Source organism: Chroicocephalus ridibundus, chromosome 3, assembly GCF_963924245.1.
Source record: "Chroicocephalus ridibundus chromosome 3, bChrRid1.1, whole genome shotgun sequence".
NCBI lineage: Eukaryota > Metazoa > Chordata > Aves > Charadriiformes > Laridae > Chroicocephalus > Chroicocephalus ridibundus.
The window spans coordinates 122,259,051-122,278,946 of NC_086286.1; the positions used below are offsets into that span (position 1 = coordinate 122,259,051).

At 42.8% G+C, this 19,896-nt stretch overlaps 2 protein-coding genes across 5 annotated transcripts in view; both read right to left on the reverse strand.

Moving 5' to 3' along the window:
- Positions 1-634: 634 nt before the first annotated feature.
- Positions 635-10,470, reverse strand: ADGRF4 (adhesion G protein-coupled receptor F4). Its single transcript, XM_063331268.1, has 8 exons — positions 10,393-10,470; positions 9,409-9,445; positions 9,108-9,268; positions 7,495-7,785; positions 5,349-6,713; positions 4,080-4,121; positions 3,923-3,982; positions 635-1,621 (listed from the first exon to the last, which is right to left on the reverse strand). The coding sequence occupies exons 1-8, from the start codon at positions 10,468-10,470 to the stop codon at positions 1,616-1,618; spliced, it is 2,040 nt and encodes a 679-aa protein (XP_063187338.1). The 3' UTR covers positions 635-1,615.
- A 6,651-nt stretch (positions 10,471-17,121) lies between these two features.
- Positions 17,122-19,896, reverse strand: part of CD2AP (CD2 associated protein) — an 87,025-nt gene continuing 84,250 nt past the window's right edge. For all 4 annotated transcript variants that reach the window (XM_063330606.1, XM_063330603.1, XM_063330602.1 and 1 more), the window contains one exon: positions 17,122-19,437. In XM_063330606.1, the coding sequence (XP_063186676.1) occupies positions 19,396-19,437 (42 nt within the window). In that variant the 3' untranslated portion in view covers positions 17,122-19,395. The remainder of the gene's footprint in view (positions 19,438-19,896) is intronic.

Below are 19,896 nucleotides of genomic sequence, written 5' to 3' on the forward strand. Positions count from 1 at the left end.
ATGCTATTGATGCCGAGAAAGGTCTAACAGAGACAACCTCCAAGATACATGTAACTTGTTCAGGGGAGGAAAGGGAAGGAAAGCAAAAACCCTCTAAGCGCTTCAAGAAGAGACAGAAGCTAAAGCACAGAAGTTGCTGCTTGACACCAAGAAGCAGACTTTGGGGTAATGGTCTTTTAAAATTTATGTTACAGCAGCACATAAGCCCAATTTTATCTCTATTTGATCAAAGCTCTCCAACATGCAAATGCGTTATATGAAAGGAGCAGGGATAGTCTCTTGTAGCAAGACAACAGCCTACGAGGAAAGAGAATAAGAGAAGATGATGCAAGGACGCAACGGTCCTAGGGGCAAGACCTGTCTCGTGGCCCAGGGCAGAGCCCTGCCCTCCAGAGCCCCAGCTTCTCCCCCCGACACATCTGGCTGTGGGGTTTTCCTAGAACCTGTCCGATGCCCCACATCCCCCAGTTCATTTGCCAACACATTTTTCTCCCTCTTCAGTAAAGGGATATTGATAACATTAAACAGTATTATTTTGATTAAATTTTCTCTATTTCAAATGATGTGAAGCCACACAGGGATTTCTGACTGGAGTAACACCAGTTAATATTAAAGGACATTTATCTACTTTTTTTGGTAGGGGAGGATAAGGACCACTTATTAGAACCAATGACAAAATTTCAACTTTATTTCCATTTGAAAGCGTCAATTTGTCCTGCCAAGAGACAATAAGATTTTTATCAAAGCTTTCGCTAGAAAGGGTTTCTCAGAGCACGGACTGATTTTCGAATAAAAACAGATACACCATCTCACATCACATGGACAAACCATTTCCTTCATCAGTACATCGCATGGGACATGGGAGATCTCCATCCACGTGATTCAACTCTGAAACACATTTACAGCTTGCTCCCCCACATCCAAAGAGGGAAAGTAATTATTTGCCCAGTGCTCTTTCCCATTTATCTCTGGCATCGTCTTGCAGGACCGGATAAAGAATGAAAATTCTCTCCTGACAGACCAAAAAAGGGCTTTGTAAATTCCTCTGACACCCAAGTACTGAGATGGAGAGAACAAATCTTGAGATGGAGAGAACAGCGGTAATGCAGAAATAGAGGTACGTTGTCCACCAGCCTGGGAGGACAAACAGAAATGATGAATACAGTGCCATCTAACAGAATCACTTTTGATCAAAGACAGCCAAAGTCAGCTAGATAATACTCAACATTTGTATACGACATTAAAAATTAAATAATTTTAGAGCAGTTCCACATGCTGTACAGCTCCTTATTGCACGGACATAGAAAAAAAAAAAAAGGAAGAAATTGAAGCACTGAAATGGCAAACGAGGACAAACTCTCCTCACAGCAGTTTTCACAAGCAACCTTTATGTATCAGCGTGTTTCCTCAAGGGTTGCAGCAACTCTGATGGTTTCCTGCTCCTGACAGCAGGTTCAGGACCTTTTCTTTTCTGGTTTTCACGATGCTTCCCGTGGTCGTGCTCCAAGACAGTGCTGTCCACACTCCGAGCTTCTCAGCCACTTCGGTTCATCTCAAACCAGGTTTTCAGTGCTTCCTCTCACTGGCCAGACCCACTGAAGACAACTATCCACTACTAGGACTAGGACAAAAGAAATCAGCAGGTCAGGTTAGATATATCATCCAGGTAGGTGGAGGTTCCATTTCAAACAGGAGGCGCCTCACAGTCCTGCGAGAAATGCTACAAGTTGGTCGTCTTAAAATCTGACCCAGAAGACGGCTCTTGTGAGTCTGGAGAAACTAGGAGACCTGAAGCAAGAGTCTGCATAACCCTTCTAGATGTTTTACATATCCACCACTAACCCCCCAGATGCACAGTCCCATTCTGAAGTTCTCTGAAACAAGATTTTTTTTTTTTATTTTTAACAATTGTTTCAGGTGTGACAAACTTTTCCAGCTTTCATGAGTCAAACTCCATATCTACGCCTAAGCTTATAGAAGGGGATGACTAATGTCTTCCCCCTCTCTGTTACACAACGGTAAACACCTACATGTGGTCTCTTCCACCCAGGTGAGTGACAACATCGACCCAAGTTCTTAGGCACATGCAACCATGGTTTCCACATCAAGTTTTGCCCAGTGAGATCACTTAATACTTTTAGCAAATGTTGCTGAATCACGGGATTAGTGAAAATTCTACATCTTGTTTCCAGAACATTATATTGGTGGTGACTTGAGAGAATTTTAACTTTCAAACATTTGATCCTGACCGAAAGCCTGATAAGATGAGAAACATCTTCACTGTTACTTATTTCCATGCCTGGAGGTGCTCAAGGCCAGGCTGGACGGGGCTTTGAGCAGCCTGGTCTAGGGGGAGGTGTCCCTGCCCATGGCAGGGGGGTTGGAACTAGATGGTCTTTAAGGTCCCTTCCAACTCAGACCATTCTATCATTCTATTTGGATCCTGAATATGTAAAAGCAGGAATGGTAATCTCAATTTATCAAATGTGGAGCTGTCTCAAGCACTTCCTTTCTCTTTTTCTTCTATTAGGTAGGAAATGGTTAATTTTAGCAGAAGTCTGGGGGTTAGTCTTTTTGTTTGTTATTAGGGTTTGCTTTGTTTTGTTGTTACTGGTTTTTGTTGGTTGGTTTTTTTGGGGTTTTTTTTGGTTGTTTTTTTTTTTTTTTTTTTTTTTTAAAGAGACAGCTTTCTGCACTGTATTTAAACTTAGCACATAACAGCAGTGCTGGATGCAACTGAAGGCTAAAATTGGCGAGGAGGGAGGCAGAGAAGAGGGGTCAGAAGTTGCACAAACATACAGCCACTCTTGCAGCAAACGACCCAAAGCACAGCAGGCAATGCTGATAGCAGAAGGGAGGTATAGTTTCCTTAATCCCTCTTTTTTCCCCTCATAAACCAAGAGCATTTGGGCACACTGTCACTGAAGGACACTCTGCAGCTTTCAATAGTAGAATCAGGACTGACGAATAGACTGGAGAAAAGCAAGGAAATGACTTTAGTTTTCCAAAGCCCAGGCTGAACTGACACAGTTTCTTTTGGTGCATCGCAGGAGCACCGCAGAGGATTCTTGTGAGACAGCTAAAGGGGATTCCCTTTCATAAACACAGCATGAAACCATTAAAGTCTTGGTACCAGAAGAAATCCAACCAAAGAGCAGATAACAGTTTTCCAGCTGAGGTAGGAAACACTAACTCAGTGATGTCAACGCATCAATTCTGCCAGCGTTTTCCCGGGAAGCTGCTGAAACGCACTTGTTTCCTTAAGGTTTATACGTTTCCTTTTTATGAATTGCCCTGATATTTTTTATTTTTTTTTTTTAAAAAAAAGAAAAAAGAACCAAACAAATCCTGAAGCTCTTTCGAGTACACAACATCGATTAGCACCAAATGTACTGGCTGGACTCTGAGTGGTTTCCATCCTGAGCTGACGTTCAGCTGGAAGCAGAGCAATCCTCTGACATCCTAAAGCAGCCCTGCTCTCAAACTGATCCATAGTTTTGTGAAGGCGGCAAACAGGTCATTACATCGGCATTTTGGACTCCTAATTCTGTTCCTGCTTTAGTCAGTAACCTTAATGTAGATCTATTTTACGGATGGGGAAAAAAAAGTCATTGGCATTCTCTATCTAAAGGGCTTTGATATCTACAGGTGAAGACATTAGATTAAAATGCCATTTTAAATTTTGTAATAACAGAAGTAGGTTATGTAGCGGTCATAAAAATCTATGGATTGCCACTTCTAGCGTTTAGAAGCTTAATATCCTCAACATACTTTTGAGATACCTGTATTTCCTTCAGAAAGCACTTGCCTTAGAAAAATGTTAAACTAGGTAAGATTTAGTGGATGGTTCCATTCTTTCCATGTACAAATAAGGTGTGAGAGTTGGTAAATTAAGCTATTAAGGGAAAAAAAAAATATTTACCTTTGCTAGACTACACTTCCGCTTTGATGAAAGGCAGTTCATCCTTAAGGCTTCTCTTGTCTGTAGATTTAAAAACAGTAATATTAAAGGAAACAGTTTCACAGAGTGTAGAAAATGATAATATAATCCAGAATAAGTGCTGAAGTGACCCAAGTACCTTTCTGTCCAGAAGCGTCCCAAACAACAGGATGAAGAATCCCTAAAAAATTGAAAAACCAGTTAACAAAACCAGCATTAACCACATGACATTTCTTAAGTGCTTCTAGATGACATTTCCTTAAGGATAGATCTCATCACCCATGACTCGGACAACAGCAATGCGCCAAACGAGTTTATCTGCCCAGCTCACATGGGCTCCCCGGGAATGTCAAGAATGGATATATAATCCATGCTAATTCTCATAACGAACTGGACTGATGGGTTACATACCAGGACTTTTCTCAACCCACTCAGAAGCAGTATTAGCCGAGAAGAGCCAAGGCAGACTGGGGATACAACGGTATGGCAGGTAACACGGGATGTTTATACTGATGAGTTAAACAAAACCATCTTCAATGGGAAGTGAGAATTTTCTGGGTATTCGTTAAATGATAAGGATGAGACGTCTTTGCAGTTACTGGACACGAACCAGTGTATTTTACATTTACAGAATGACAGAATGGTAGGCGTTGGAAGGGACCTCTGGAGATCATCTCGTCCAACCCCCTGCCAGAGCAGGGTCACCCAGAGCAGGTGGCACAGGAACGCGTCCAGGCGGGTTTGGAATGTCTCCAGAGACGGAGACTCCACCACCTCTCTGGGCAGCCTGTGCCAGGGCTCTGCCACCCTCAAAGGAAAGAAGTTCCTCCTCATGTTTAGGTGGAACTCCCTATGTTCAAGTTTGTGCCCATTACCTCTTGTCCTGTCCCCGGGCACCACTGAGAAGAGCCTGGCCCCATCCTCCTGACAGTCACCTTTTAAGTATTTATAAGCATTTATAAGATGCCCCCTCAGACGTCTTTTTTCCAGACTGAAGGGACTCAAGTCCCTCATCCTTCCTTCATAAGAGAGATGTTCCAGTCCCGTCATCATCTTGGTAGCCCTTTGCTGCACTGTCTCCAGCAGTTCCCTGTCCCTCTTGAACCAGGGAGCCCAGAACTGGACACAGCACTCCAGATGTGGCAACATAAAGATGAATTTAACATAAATTCATGATCTAAATTCTTCATCACACTTTACACCAACTGGTTTGTTTCATCATCCCTCTGCATTTACTATGTCAACGCAGGATTCTTAGTGCAGGTACCATGTAAAACAGTTGAGCCGAAAGGAAAGCTTACATCCAGTTTTTCATGCACAAGGCACGCTGCCAGCCCCTCTTTGACCTGCTACCTTTCCCCAGGCTCAAAGTCTGAGCGCGCGCTATTCCCAGTCTCACAGAGTTTACCTGGAAGGCGTTCAGTAGCGCAAACGTAATGTGGAATGCCAGGGAGCGACTCTCGACAATCGTTGCTAATCCAAACCCCCAGGTGAGACCCAGAAGAGGTGTCAGAAGTGCCACGTTTTTGCTAATTCGCATCATGTTCCTCAAATCTTGTGACTTGCAGCCTTCTCCAACAGCGGATCTCCCAGTCTTCACCACAACCACCACTACCACCACCACATTCACAACAATGATGCTCAGAGCAGGTACAACAAAGGCCAAAAGGGCTTTCGTCTCATACCAATTAAGCCAGCAGGCTCCACTCCTTAAATAGCCATTTTTTGGTTCAGTAATAGCAACAGTGAGGATAGATATGACCAAGGGACATCCATATCCAATTGAGAATGCTGTAGCTATGAATACAGATCTCGTTATCTTAAAAAAAACAAATAACAACCCATAGAGAATCAAGAGGCCCAGGGTAAACATCCAAAAAAACAAGGCAAGATAGAAAAAGTGAAGGAAAAAAGTGGCTGCTACACACAACTGGTAGTTTAGGGCTGTATGGTGCACAATAGCCGCTAAGATGAACAGAACATCAGCAATGAGAAGCGACATAGCGATGTTGACCAAACAAAAATGGCGCATGTAGGTTATTTCAGTTTTTGTAACGTGGTGCCAGACAACAGCCTCAATGATAAGGCAGAGAACCAAGCTGAAAATGGAAAGGCCTAACCCTACACGTGTAATGTAATCCAGCGCTGCATTTCGCAGCATGGTGGGGGACATCAAAATGGAGAAGGATTTGAACGTCCGGTGGTGATGCTTGCAGTTGCAAACAACGCTGCTGATGTTGTCCGACTTCATGGCGCACGCCCTGCTATCCCACCTCCTTTCCGTAGAGTGCCACCCAACGCACTGAGCCTTGACGTTCTCCAGTTTATTCACCTTTTCGAAGGTGAGCAAAATATGCCGGAGCTCTTCTGGCAGGGACACCGATAACACCATTCCATTCACAAAACCGGGGTCCAACCGGCTGGTTTCTATAATGGCTCCAAGTGTTGGAAATGCAATGCTGACGGCTTTGGAAGTCTTTGGTAACTTCAAAAGCTCTTCTTCTGGAATGACCACATGCCCGGTGATATTGCCTGTGTTATTGAACTCCATAGAAAAATCAAATCTCTTCCCTGAAGTATTTTTATGTATGCTGTAGCCTTTTGTAGAGATGAAGGGTTCCTGTATACTTTCCGAGCCATTCCTTAGAAGAAGTTTCCCAGCAAATAAATTCACCGAGTCCAGTAATATTGAACCGGCATTCCTGTCCCTTACAAAAGCCCAGTTGGAAATGACGGAGCTGTTCAGAATATGGTTTGCTATCCTGATGTAACTCTGAAACAAGAAAAAAAAAAGTTATTTTTTATGTTAAGAGAAAGTAACAATTATTCCATTGTCAAAGCCTCCAGAAAGGCTCATTGAATTCAAGAGTGATTTCTATAAAGGCAATATTCTTCTTTGACAATGAACAGGGGGTTCCCATGATCCATCCCAGTCAAACCCAAACATCTCACTGGCTTGGTCACTACCAGAATTGTCCTATCCTCTCCATAATCATAACACAAAAGGTGCTTGGAGAAGTAAGTGCGAAGCAAAAAATCAGCACACCCAACTTCTATTCCTGACACCGACTCACAAATGCAGGTCTGCTTACATCACCCTCCCTACATTTCTTTCCCCACCTCTCTGATTTCTGAGTTCATCAAGGAAAGATTTAAGTTTCCATTATGCAACACACGGCAAGAGCTGCGGGTCAACATCTCAAGGCTGCCTTCCCTACGGCATCATACTTTAAAAATTAATTCTTCCTTGTACTGCTCTCCCATGTCTGTAACAGCAGTTTCTGAAAACTTTTGCTTTTATTATTTTATTTATTATTATTATTTTTTATTTAAACTTTTTGTTTGTTGTACTCCACAGAGTATTTCCACCATACATTAATAGGTCAAACTGTTTCTCTGACAACAAAACATGGCCCTGCCTGGAAAACTTTTCCAGGTGATCTCCATGTGGTTTGCAGCCATCACTTCATTGGATAATGGCCACAAGGACAAAACACTGTACGCATGCTCTGGCAAGCTCAGAAACACCTCTTGAAGCCCATAAAAGTAAATACCTGCATTTTTCCTCTATTGACATCCTCCGATAGCAGCAGGGAAATCTTCTTTAGTAATTCCACTATATCAGCAATGTTTCCTGGAATGGCTGGTGAAGACAGGATTTCTGGGATAATGCATGAAAAATCAGCTTGGCAGTTACTATTCCCATGGTCGTCGGCACCAAAATATTTTGCTCCATGTCCAGGCTTCCCATGCACCGGCTTTCCTTCCCCAATAAAAGGAAGGTGTCCTCCAGCAACGCTAACATCTCCGCCAGAGCTTGAAAGGAGGTCACGCTCAGAAATCCTCTGAAGGGAGGAAAATAGATTTGAGAAAATTAATGAACAGAATTAAAATGAAGCTACAACTATAACCAGGCAGGTAGAGTGCTCCGTGGGGTGTGCAATGAAAGTGCCAGATGGCCTGAAACCGGGGACCAAAGACCACCTGAGAAGAAAGTCTTGCTTGTGTAACACACATGAAGGGAGGGGGAAGAACTAAACACAGTGCCTTACTATTGCAGTGGCTTGAAAAAAGTTCTTTATTTTGTAGTTGGGGAGGATTTCAGAGAATCATAGAATGTGTTGGGTTGGAAAGGACCTCTAAAGGCCATCTAGTCCAATGTCCCTGCAGTGAGCAGGGACATCTTCAACTAGATCAGGTTGCTCAGAGCCTCATCAAGCCTGGCCTTGAATGTCTCCAGGGATGGGGCCTCCACCCCCTCTCTGGGCAACCTGGGCCAGTGTCTCACCACCCTCACTGTAAAGAACTTCTTCCTAATGTCTAATCTAAACCCACCCTGCTCTAGTTTAAAACCATTGCCCCTCGTCCTATCGCTACATGCCCTCACAAACAGCCCCTCCCCAGCTTTCCTGTAGGCCCCCTTCAGGGACTAGAAGGCTGCTATAAGGTCTCCCCAGAGCCTTCTCTTCTCCAGGCTGAAGAATCCCAACTGTCTCAGCCTGTCCTCATAGCAGAGCTGCTCCAGCCCTCTGATCATCTTCGTGGCCCTCCTCTGGACCCACTCCAACAGGTCCACGTCTTTCTTGTGTTGAGGGTTCCAGAGCTGGACACAGGACTCCAGGTGGGGTCTCACCAGAGCAGAGTAGAGGGGCAGAATCACCTCTCTGGATCTGCTGGCCACATTGCTTTTGATGCAGCCCAGGACACAATTGGCCTTCTGGGCTGCAAGTGCACATTGTTGGCTCGTGTTCAGCTTTTCATCCACGAGTACCCCCCAGTCCTTTTCCTCAGGGCTGCTCTCTATCATGTCATCCCCTGGCCTGTATTGATAACGAGGACTGATTTATGATGAATTATCTGGTTTATTACAGATTATTGTGTTGCCCTTTTCTCAGGTTCATTGTCTTGGTTTAGATCCACATGAAGAATATAGGCCAAGCAAACAAGGCAACTTCATTTCTGAATGATGCTTCCACACAGGAATATCCCAAATTAATTTCCCCAAACCTTGATTTGAGATGAAGTCAAAGCCTGTTACCAAAGCAATTTGCTCTCTAGGACCCCATTTTCTTCCCTTTGCTCAAGATTTAAAAGGTATGGAGGAAGGGGGCGTCATCGCAAGAAATGATGAGCCTTTGCCAAAGCAGATGCATAACAGTTCCCTCACCTGAAAAAGGGACTGAACGTCCAGGCTTGCACAGGCATCTGCGAACATTTGCCACTTTCTCTCTTCGCAGACAAAGCTCGTCTCCCCGTGGAAGGAGGGAGAACAAGGCTGAATACAAATAGCCCCGTTATCTTTGCACGGAACGAGATTTACACACCCATCTGGAAAATAAGTCAAGCAGATATTGTTAAAAGGTGTAAGACAGCATGCCCTGGTCCATGAGGTGAGTATCAGGGATAAAGTATTGATAACTGATAAATTCTCACAAAGAATTAAAACGACATATAGCTATTCACTGTACCTTGCTGATTGCCAGTCTTTGATTCCTTACTGAGAACCTGAAAAATAAGGAAAAGTGGAATGTACATTGAATGTTAAAACGAGTAAGTAAAAGGTGACTCCTCGTCACAAACTGGAGAGGTGATTTCAAGGGCAAAAATAGTCCTTTTGAGGTCCAGAAGTCTTTCCAAGGTCCAGAATGGAGAGCTCATGGCCCCTTGCTCGTACAGACCAATTGAGAACTCTCTACTCACAGTTTGTCTCGACATATCAAGCCTTCGGTTGCACCTTTCTACTGGTGACACACTGAGCTAGTGGAGAGCACCACATGACTCCAGCGGTTATTACTCAGTCAAAAAGCCTGTATCAGACTTAAGCTTTCCAGCATTTTCATGTCGATGAGAATATTTGACTTGTACATGAGAACAGGCAATCTAAACGACTTTTGCCATAAGACAGAGCTATAGTTGTACAAATACCAGTAGTCGCTTTGATTCTTTCCTGACGGGGAAGCGACCCCGAGGCAGGCATAGTGGGCTCCTCGAGACGAGACCACTTGCTGGGACTGCGTGTCGTACAGCCAGGCGCCACCCAGAACAGCTTCCATCGCTGCCTGGTCAAACGGGCTATCATCTACAACCAGCCAAACCCTGTCAGTCTGGAAGCAAAGTTTGATTACGCGATGCCTTGGAAACAGTGCAGTTATTGCTGGGTAGAGCAGCCTGAACAGCAGCTTTCTAACGCTCCAAGAGTTGTGCTGGAGGTCGCCTGGCATATCGAATATATTGAATACTTCAAAGTATTTTCTCCTGCAGTGACAGGACGAGGGGCAATGGTTTTAAGCTGAAAGAGGGTAGGTTTAGATTGAACATAAAGAAATGTTTTACGATGAGGGTGGTGAGACGCTGGCCCAGGCTGCCCAGAGAAGCTGTGGCTGCCCCATCTCTGGAGGTGTTCAAGGCCAGGCGGGATGGGGCTTTGAGCAGCCTGGTCTGGTGAAACTTACCCTGAGAGCGGAGCGTGGCGTGGCTGGGAAGACGTGCAGAGCCCAAAGGAGCAGGCAGTGAACTACCCTCACATCCATCGCCCCTCATTTACTGCTTTCCTCCTGGGAGAAAGAGATGTTTAAGAAGTTTAGGCATCTCTGTTTTCGCTCCTGAGCACAGTCCAGTTGCTAGTAAGACAGCAGCTAAACCCATCCCCAAAGACTGTCCTTCCCAGGCTTGCAGGGTAATTTTCAGACATTTACCTTTTATTAACTTTTTTCACTGAGAATGATTCTTGAAACTTTTCTGAGAAAATAAAAAAAAATAAATCTGTTCAAGACTGGAAGTTACTGCATTAATAATTTACTTGCAAACTGTAAGCTGGAGAGCTTATTAAAGCATTTCAGCCTGTAGTTCCCTTTTGAAGTGCTTTGAGACACTTGGCCGGCTTCAATGCTGCTATCCTCTCCTTGAGCAGCTCCTGATGAGACCTGCCACAGGAGGTCGGAAACTTGAGCCCCTGGGGCTCTGATATACAAATCGGAGAAACAGGGACCAGACTGAAGTGAAGTGTTATTTGCTTTGCAGACGGGATTCAGGCCTCCACCCCTCCATGAAGCTTCCTGTAATCCTTGGTAAAAGCTTAATATCCTGGGATGCAACTTGCTACAGGCATATTTGCTGGAGGAAAATAATCCAGTAGAGGGAATGAAGGAAAAATATTGTGTTACATCAAATTGGATTATTAAATGACATACATATCGGAGGCAAAAGCAACAGCTGCTGTGGATTCAAGAGAATCGAGATATGTACTAAAAAAAACCCCAATAAAATGCATAAAAATCAGTGAGCTAAAACACTAAAGAAGAAAAAAAAAATGCACGGTGACAAAGCAGGATGATGGTTGGATTTCAGAAGATACACACATGAGAAGGATCGCCAAATCACCACACTTTGACAGAAGATGCTCAAATTTCCCCCCATAGAGACTGACCGGGACAGAGGATGCTGAAACAGAAGAGGTCCTGCACTGACGGAGCACAGGTGTCTTTTTCTATCCAAGAAACTTTAAGTTCTCATCATCTGCTGGTATCAAAGGGCCAGGCACACAGCTGGCTGCCCCTCTCATCTGTGACATTTGCTCACCTAACCGTATTTTTAGATCTACTTAATTATGAAGAGATCATAAAAGGAAGAGCGAGATTTATACACTGAATTTCTAAGTTAGCTCTAAAGGAGAACCCTGTGCCAGCCTCTTGGACTTGACTGGCATTAGTAAAAGCTTTTTCTGGGTTTAAAGCTCATAACCATTAGCTTTTCTAAGGAACAGAATGGATAAGGAGAACAAACCAAAAGACTTGGTTCAATATTGCTGAAGAACGGGAGGTGGCTGGGAAAGACCTACGGGTTTGAGGCAAAGGATTGCATTCAAATTTTCTGATTTCTGCAGTTACTAAATGTTTATTGTATGCCTATAGCCCTAACTCTATTTCACAGCTGGAAATCCTTGAACTCATCATGTACAAATTCATTTTCAGTTTGTATTTAATCAGTGATGTAGCTCCACCCAGGGCTGTTACCTTTACGTGAGGCAGAAATCTGGGACAGTTCCAGGTATCTAAAGCTCACCGAGATCCCGGCCCACGTTACCAGGCTGATCTCCTTCAGTTCCATTGGCTGACTCATCATGGAAAACACCCGGTCTCACCACTGCAAGAATGCGCCAAGGTAACCACAAAGCAGCAACAGAAACTTACAGCAAAACAAGCAACGGAGCAGCAAGTCACTGTCGCTTTAGGGAAAAAAACCCCATGGATATACTACCATAAGCCCACGTGAAAGCATATACAGCTATTCCTCTCCCCCAAAAACATCCAGTTATGGTACTTTTGATAGAGGATGATCTATATATCCTTCCAGTCCCTGAAGGGGGCCTACAGGAAAGCTGGGGAGAGGCTGTTTGCAAGGGCATGTAGCGATAGGACGAGGGGCAATGGTTTTAAACTAGAGCAGGGTGGGTTTAGATGAGACATTAGGAAGAAGTTCTTTACAGTGAGGGTGGTGAGACACTGGCCCAGGTTGCCCAGAGAGGGGGTGGAGGCCCCATCCCTGGAGACATTCAAGGCCAGGCTTGATGAGGCTCTGAGCAACCTGATCTAGTTGAAGATGTCCCTGCTGACTGCAGGGGGGTTGGACTAGATGGCCTTTAAAGGTGCCTTCCAACCCAACACATTCTATGATTTCATGATATCTAATAATAAACTACCTGCTGACATGAAGAGGAACACGCAGTGTGAAGGCAGGGTTTCAGACAGTGATTTCCTGGTCCAAACTCAGACAATGCACTTCTGGGTTTTTTTTTTTGGAGAAAGGTCCGTAAAGAACTGAGGTTCATAAAGGTCCATAAAAAAAGGAAAGGTCCATAAAAACTGAGCTGTTAATCCAAGACACCACAACTAGAAACTTAACACTTTTTGCAAACGGTCCCCTGGATGAAGAACAAGTTGCCTCTCCATGCACCCACCCTTCCTGGGATTCATTCACATTTCAAGGGCAATGGCAGGAGCACTAGGATATTAACTTTGCTTCCCTTTTTAAGAAGCTGTAAACACATTCCTCCTCTCTTCCAGAGGTTTCTGCTCCATCAGGGCACAGGCACGTGAGCTTCTGAGTTGTCAAAACCATCTCAATGTGGAAGGGACTTTCTAGTAGGAGGACACTTCCATACCCTCAGGTATCCCCCACCCAACTCAGAAGACTGTCACCAGCTGCTGATCCTCCTTCTTCAGCTCTTGTCATTTGGTCACAGCATCCCAGGGGAAACAAAGCCCTCAATAGCAGGGAAAGAGTGAAGACTCACTTCAAGGCCAGGCTGGATGGGGCTTTGAGCAGCCTGGTCTAGTGGGAGGTGTCCCTGCCCATGGCAGGGGGGTTGGAACTGGATGATCTCTAAGGTCCCTTCCAACCCAAACCATTCCATGAATCTATGAGTGAGTGGCCAAACAGTGGTTATGAGAGGGGAAAGAGCCTCTTAAAACAGTAAAAAAAAAAAAAAAAAAAGTAAAGCCACCACGTATTTATAAAGTAATCCATATCTTGGTTAATGTATCATAGCATTAATTTCAAAGGCCTTACTCGACAACTTGTGTTGGTTTAAAATCAAAATATTTTGTAAAACCCTACAAAACTACTCCCTCCCCCTACCTCAAGCACTTTCTTGCTTTTAATTTCCGGCAGGATGCTCTTAATTACCGGCACACGAGGCAGCCTGGCCCCGCGTGGTCACAGCTGCCAGAGGGCTCAGCCCAAGCAGCGACCGCTGTGGGAACTACACACCCCGCCCCAGGCCGGTGGACCAAAGGTCTCTGCCCAAAGGGTTCTCCACCACCTGGGGTCACAGCTTTCCCCCCCGCTCCACCACCCCAGACAATGAACTATAGCGAATTCCATGGGGAAAGGTATCCTGCGCAGAAATGACAGGGTTTTTATATACACACACACATATACACACACACATATACACACACACATATACACACACACATATACACACACACATATGTGTGTATATATATTATATACATATTATACAAAATAAAAGTTTACACTGGGCTTGCCATAATTAGCTAGACAAATATACTTTCCCAAACGCTGCAATCTTGCGTATTTAACATTTTTGTGTATTTAACATTTTAAAAAAAAAAATATATATATTAAATCCGCTGTTACAGAACCTGATCTATTATTTTTAGGGCTTGAATGGCTACGTGGCTAGCTTAAAACCCAATAAACCACCATAACGTGGTCACTCGCCATTGCTACCACCTAGCACACGAAAAAGACTGCAGCAGGAGACTTTAGAGCCTTCGACACGGCCATCCAAGAATAAAAAGTAAAGCTCTTAACTATACAGAATTGTATTAGTTGTATTTTTTAAAGGGATCACACTTGGAAAATACGCAATTTAAGCAAAGCAACTTCTGCGCAGAGTGATCTTTACAGCAAACTTTATCTGTTAAGAAAACATCAGATTTTCTTAAAAGTGGCAACACTGTGATTAGAGACCAATTACAAAACTATGAGCAAAAAGATCAGAGGATAATTAAGAAATCTAATTATTTCCACGGATGTAAGGGCAATATAAAACCAAGGAAGTATGCGCAAAGTAAATACAGCCTAAGCAGTTGGGTGCACTTTAGATTGCAAATGAACCAAATTTCACAGAGCACTGATAATTTTCAAGCAGCTCAGTGTTGTTTTGTGCTGGTACTTACTGTTTGCAGAAGTCTGGGTTCCACTGTCGGCGAAATTACAGGCAAAATTACAGCAAAATGAGACAGGCAGAGATCCTGAAGATATCACAGACGAGCATCCAACCATTCATCCGCTGCCATCGTGCCCCAGCCTCACTCGTACGGTCTCACCCAGCACCGCTCGGGTGCTCGGACTCATTTAGAGCTTTCCCATGAAGAAATAACTTTGGCATCAGCCTGTTTTCTTTTCTTGTCCGACTGGATTAACGCTGACGAACCTGCAGATGACAATAAAGGTATTGCACTGCAAAACAACACAACAAGCTACAAACACGCCCACAAAACCGCCAGATCGCCACCTTTGCCAGGAATCCACGCTGATGAATCACCCCTGCCTGGTTTGTACCCTTCCCTCCTGGTGGAGGAGGCACCTTCTGCTCTTCTGCACTTCACAGATCTTCTAGACTTTAGAAACCAAAAAAGAAAAATTCATGATCAAAACCTGGTCAAGTGAACGCATCACCCTTCGTAAATCAAAGCTGACACTACTGACATTGCTAAAAAGCTCAATGAGGAATTAATAATCTTTCCTTTATGGGCTGCACCCATCGTAAGGGGTGACAGTTGTCTGCCAAACCTTGTGCCATGTTCGCTCTTGGCTCTTAATACTGGCTCACCTCCAATAGCCAGTAATTTACTGCAAGTAGTTTATCATAACAGAAGAGAATTCCCAACACTTTCTATTCACAGGGCTGCTTGGGAAGAGCTTCGGTCACTAATTTTTTTTCCTACAGTCCTGCAACGTGTTTGTCAGGAGCTTAGAGAGTTTCCTGAAGTACTGGAATTTTTGTCTGCTACCCCAATTTCATTCAGTCCTCAGCCACAAGGCAGGTCTCCAGTTTTAGCCTAAAGGTAGGTGTTATTTACTGTTCTGTTGTGATAGAGCCAGCCTCGCATCTCACATTTGTATCAAGGAGGAATTAAGCCAAGCACAATTAGACACAGCCAACACAACCTACCTGGGAAGGTTAAAGGACTTGCTCTTGATACAGTACCAGGTAGAGGTGAATTAAAAGGTGGCACCTCAGCAACCTTTTAAATCAGAAGGGCCAAAGACCAGATCGCGTCAAGGTACGGACACCTGTTTTAAAAGGCTTCTTCCCCCAGTCACCTGGAGTTGCGTTTCTACACACTCCCTGAACCCGTGCTACAATGGCAAGACTGAACACCCCTTGATTCTCCAACACCTCCTCAACCTCAGCAACAACCCTCTGAAGGACACAAAGGCTGGCGTGCTTCAACACTCGGACACACGCACATCCACCTCCCAGAGGGAAGAGGTGTCAATCTCTGCTCCCCAGGGGCTTAGAAAGATACTCAAACCATGAACACGGTTTCCATGAATTCATGAACCATGAATTCAAGGAAGGTGCTCCAAGCCCTGAAGCCAGCAGCAGTCTCACGCTTTACAAGCTGGTCGAGGCCGTTTGCATTCTTCGAGCTGGGAGGTACATGCCTGGGCCCCCAGAAGGGAGTGGTTTGTCTTTTCAGCTCTTGCAAAATCCAATTACCCAAGATACACAAGCAGCTGCTTCAACGCTGCTCTAAGAAAGCAAACAGCCAGCAATCAAGAACATCTCTGAGAAACAGCAGCCAAAAAGTAAGGCAGCTGTGAAAACCTGTTTTTCCCCTTTTCCTTTGGGAAGAGTTAAGAGACTTCTGCTAATTTACAACTTTTAAATAAATACCTTGTATTCGTTAAAGTGCAACAGATACTTTGCTACACAACTCAAAGTCAAATCTTGCAACACATTACAGGTTTTCATCAGAGACTTCATTCTCCTAGAAGCAATATTAATGAAAAAGATTATCTTCACAGTGATCGTTTAAATAAATTAAAAAGAAAAAAGTAGATACCTATTTTTATTTTGAAAACGGTACCTTGTATGCAAGCAAAAGCTTTTTAGAGAATGTTATGAAGATTTAATAAAAGCCTTGCCGTTTAAAAATGCCCTTCTGTTGTTGTGTTCTTAATTTGCCTTTTTTTGCTCATCCACATCCCTTTTAAACATGCCATACTCTCAGTCTTCAGTTCTTCACTACAGATTTAAGAAGTGACTCAAACATGAATTTATCCATGTTACTGAGTGGCAACAGCGACCTTAAAAAAAAGGCTCTGAAGATGCACAGTAAGGTCAGTTCAATATGGACCAACGGAGGGGGGGAGGGAAAGGTATAAAGAGATACTGAGAAGTTAATATTCCCAGTTACACTTGCAAAGAAAACCAGTAAGCTTTCTAGCTGTTTGGATCCTAAGCCATCCTGACATTCAGGATCCACAGCATCCCAGTGAATAAATTAAAATCTGAAAGCCTTAAAGGGGACTATATAAATAATAACACATTTTGCACACACACACACACCCCCCAAACTCCTCCTCCAAACAATCTGATGGCATACAAAACGTTCCCGAACAGAACGGACCGGACATTTCAACAGGTTTTTAAACTTATTTTATTTGCTGCGTTTGGATAGCATGCATCATTTTACAGCACCGGTAAACAAGTCAGTGAAGCATACTGCTTTTAGGAACTTGTACTGTGGAATGTCTTCAAAAAACCATTACCCTCTCCCCCTCCGCTCTGGTACATAACACTAGCTGAAGACAAGACAGACATAGATCAGGGCAACTGCCTTATGGCTAAAAATACTCATAGCAGCGATTTTTAAAGGAGGGATTTATTAAATCAAGTCATTGCACTTGGGTCATTTATTGCTATAGCGAACAAAGGCCATTAAATAATGAACACCTCTCATTTGTGGTTTTAGCTGATTGTCTCGTTCTGTTCGTCTGCTCCAAGCTTACGTGCAGACACAATTTCTGTAGAGCAATCCGTTCCAAGATTTGTTTCATGCTCTGATCACAGTGAAGAGCTTGTGTAACAAAATTGGCTGTTCCATTCGGCTCAGTTCTTGCTTTCCATCACCTGACTTAGAGGTTATGAATTCTAAGTGCGAGTTTAGTGTCTGATGAGAAGCGTTACCGCTGCACATTACTCCTAAATACCAAAGATCTGGCTCAAGTCTTCATTTGTGATGCATCTAGACAATTAAAAGTTCAAAGCGTTAATATTGAATCAGCTTATTAGCAACGTGACTAGGAAATATTACCCAATACTTGCACAGCAGATTAATCAAATTTTACGAACAATTTAAATCAGCAACTGACAAACATCCTCCAATTGACTTTTTTGATGTATTTTATGATGCATCAACTGTGGAAAAAAAAAAAAATACTCTCAAGAAGTAACACTTCCATGTCACTTGAGCAAGTGATGTACTACATAATTACTATATTTATGACTACTTCCATGAATAGAAACTTAATTAGTTCTCTTATTGGTGAAGTTGCCAAACTAAGTGGCATGTTTTTGTAATGTAAATTCTAGCAGACCAAAAGGAGATAAGGTGATTTACTCACAGAAGTAATTCGTTTGACTGGCTTTCTAAAGCCGTGTGTTTTTTAATTTTTTAATCAAATGAACGCAGCAATACATATCATTGTCTTCCATCACTTTGCATATTATTCTGGTGCACTGTGTTGAGCTCAGGGGTTCAAGATAATGGCAATCCACAAGATCTCAACTGTTTTCCATAAAACGTGAAAGACACCCTCTTGGAAACCAGCACAATGCTGTCAAAGCAACTGTTCCAATCACTCATTAAAATACAAAGATGTTATTAAATTTAGAGGTACACAATATACTGATAAAGTTTATGGCATAAATATATAAATATTGAGACCTTTTGAGAGTATCAAAGTTCCAAAGGGATTTAGTTGGAGACATATTATAAACAAAACCTGACTATTGTAAAAACAGACCAAGACGCATATTTAAGCACTAGAAAGACCGATGACTTCAGTTTAGATACACAGAAGCACAGGCGTTGTGACTTAAGGTTTACTTTTTCATGCTGTAGTATTTCAGGCACAACAGGTTGAGTTAAGACTGGATTCTGGTCTCGTTCCCGTATTTCTTGCATTTTGTGGTTTTAAAAGTTAATTTTGTCATAACGTTATGATTCAGTCCTAAATCCCTTTTTAATCCAATAGTGCAAGTGACAAAGTGTTCTGCTCAGTTACCCAGATTAGATCATTCGTTCTTATTACAATGCATAGGAGTTTCACCTGCTTCATCGCATTAACAAATTCCTATCTCATGACATAACTTACAAACAGAATATTATTAATATTCTCACTGCAGACAGGCGCAACAGCAGAACCGCCCAAATGATACAAATATCATATATTCCCTTTTGCACGTAGGGGAAAAGTAGTGACTACAATTACGATACAGTTATTCCACCCCTCCCAACAGACTATTTTACAGATTAGTTGTAAAGATAGATCACCCTTTTATAGTATAGATCTCTTTAAAAATTAAGCTACAGGTATTCAATAAAAATCCATTAAGAATTCCCTCTCCTTTCTATACAGATTCAGTAGTATTTTCAAGCAAACCAAAAAATAAGGTCTGCAATTCCAGCACAGTAAGAAATAAGGCCTCTTTTATATTGGCAAAAAAATTACACCGTTATTCTTTTCTGTTTTCTTATCTCTCTGAATAAAAGACTATATTCCTTTTTTTACTACATTTTTTCTTTAAGACTGTAGAACACCAGCATCCATTATTACGAAATAAGAGTCAGTTCTCCTTGTGTTCAGCTTTGAATTCCTGATGAGTTAAAAACATTGAGTCCATAGCTGTCTCATGTAGACATCACTGCTTTCTTCAATTTTTCTATTTCAAGCTGGAAAAAGGACATTTTGAAAAGAAGAGTCAGTATTAAAGTACCAATAATCTAAAGCCTTCAGAGCTTTCACCAAAATTCTAACCTTTGCATTTCAAAGACACGTAAATAAAATTGTAACACGGAAGCATCTGCCAGCTCAATACTTACAGCTGATTTTATACTAATATATTGCTAAACAAATGAGAATTTAAAGTCATTAAAAATTTGCCTACAGTTCTGGTACATCTTATTGGATAAACTCACTCTGAATAAAGCAGTCAAAGCTGGGTTATGGAATCATTTGACATTTCTCCACTTCCTAAAGCAGCCTTCATGCAAAATATCACGCCACAATTGATTTGTATTTCTTCAAATGGATTTAGAGGATACATGGAAGTTACCTCCTCTGCGTTCCCAGGGCATGTTTAAGGCAGCTTCATTGATTGCTTTAGAGATGTATTAAAGAAAGACTCACCA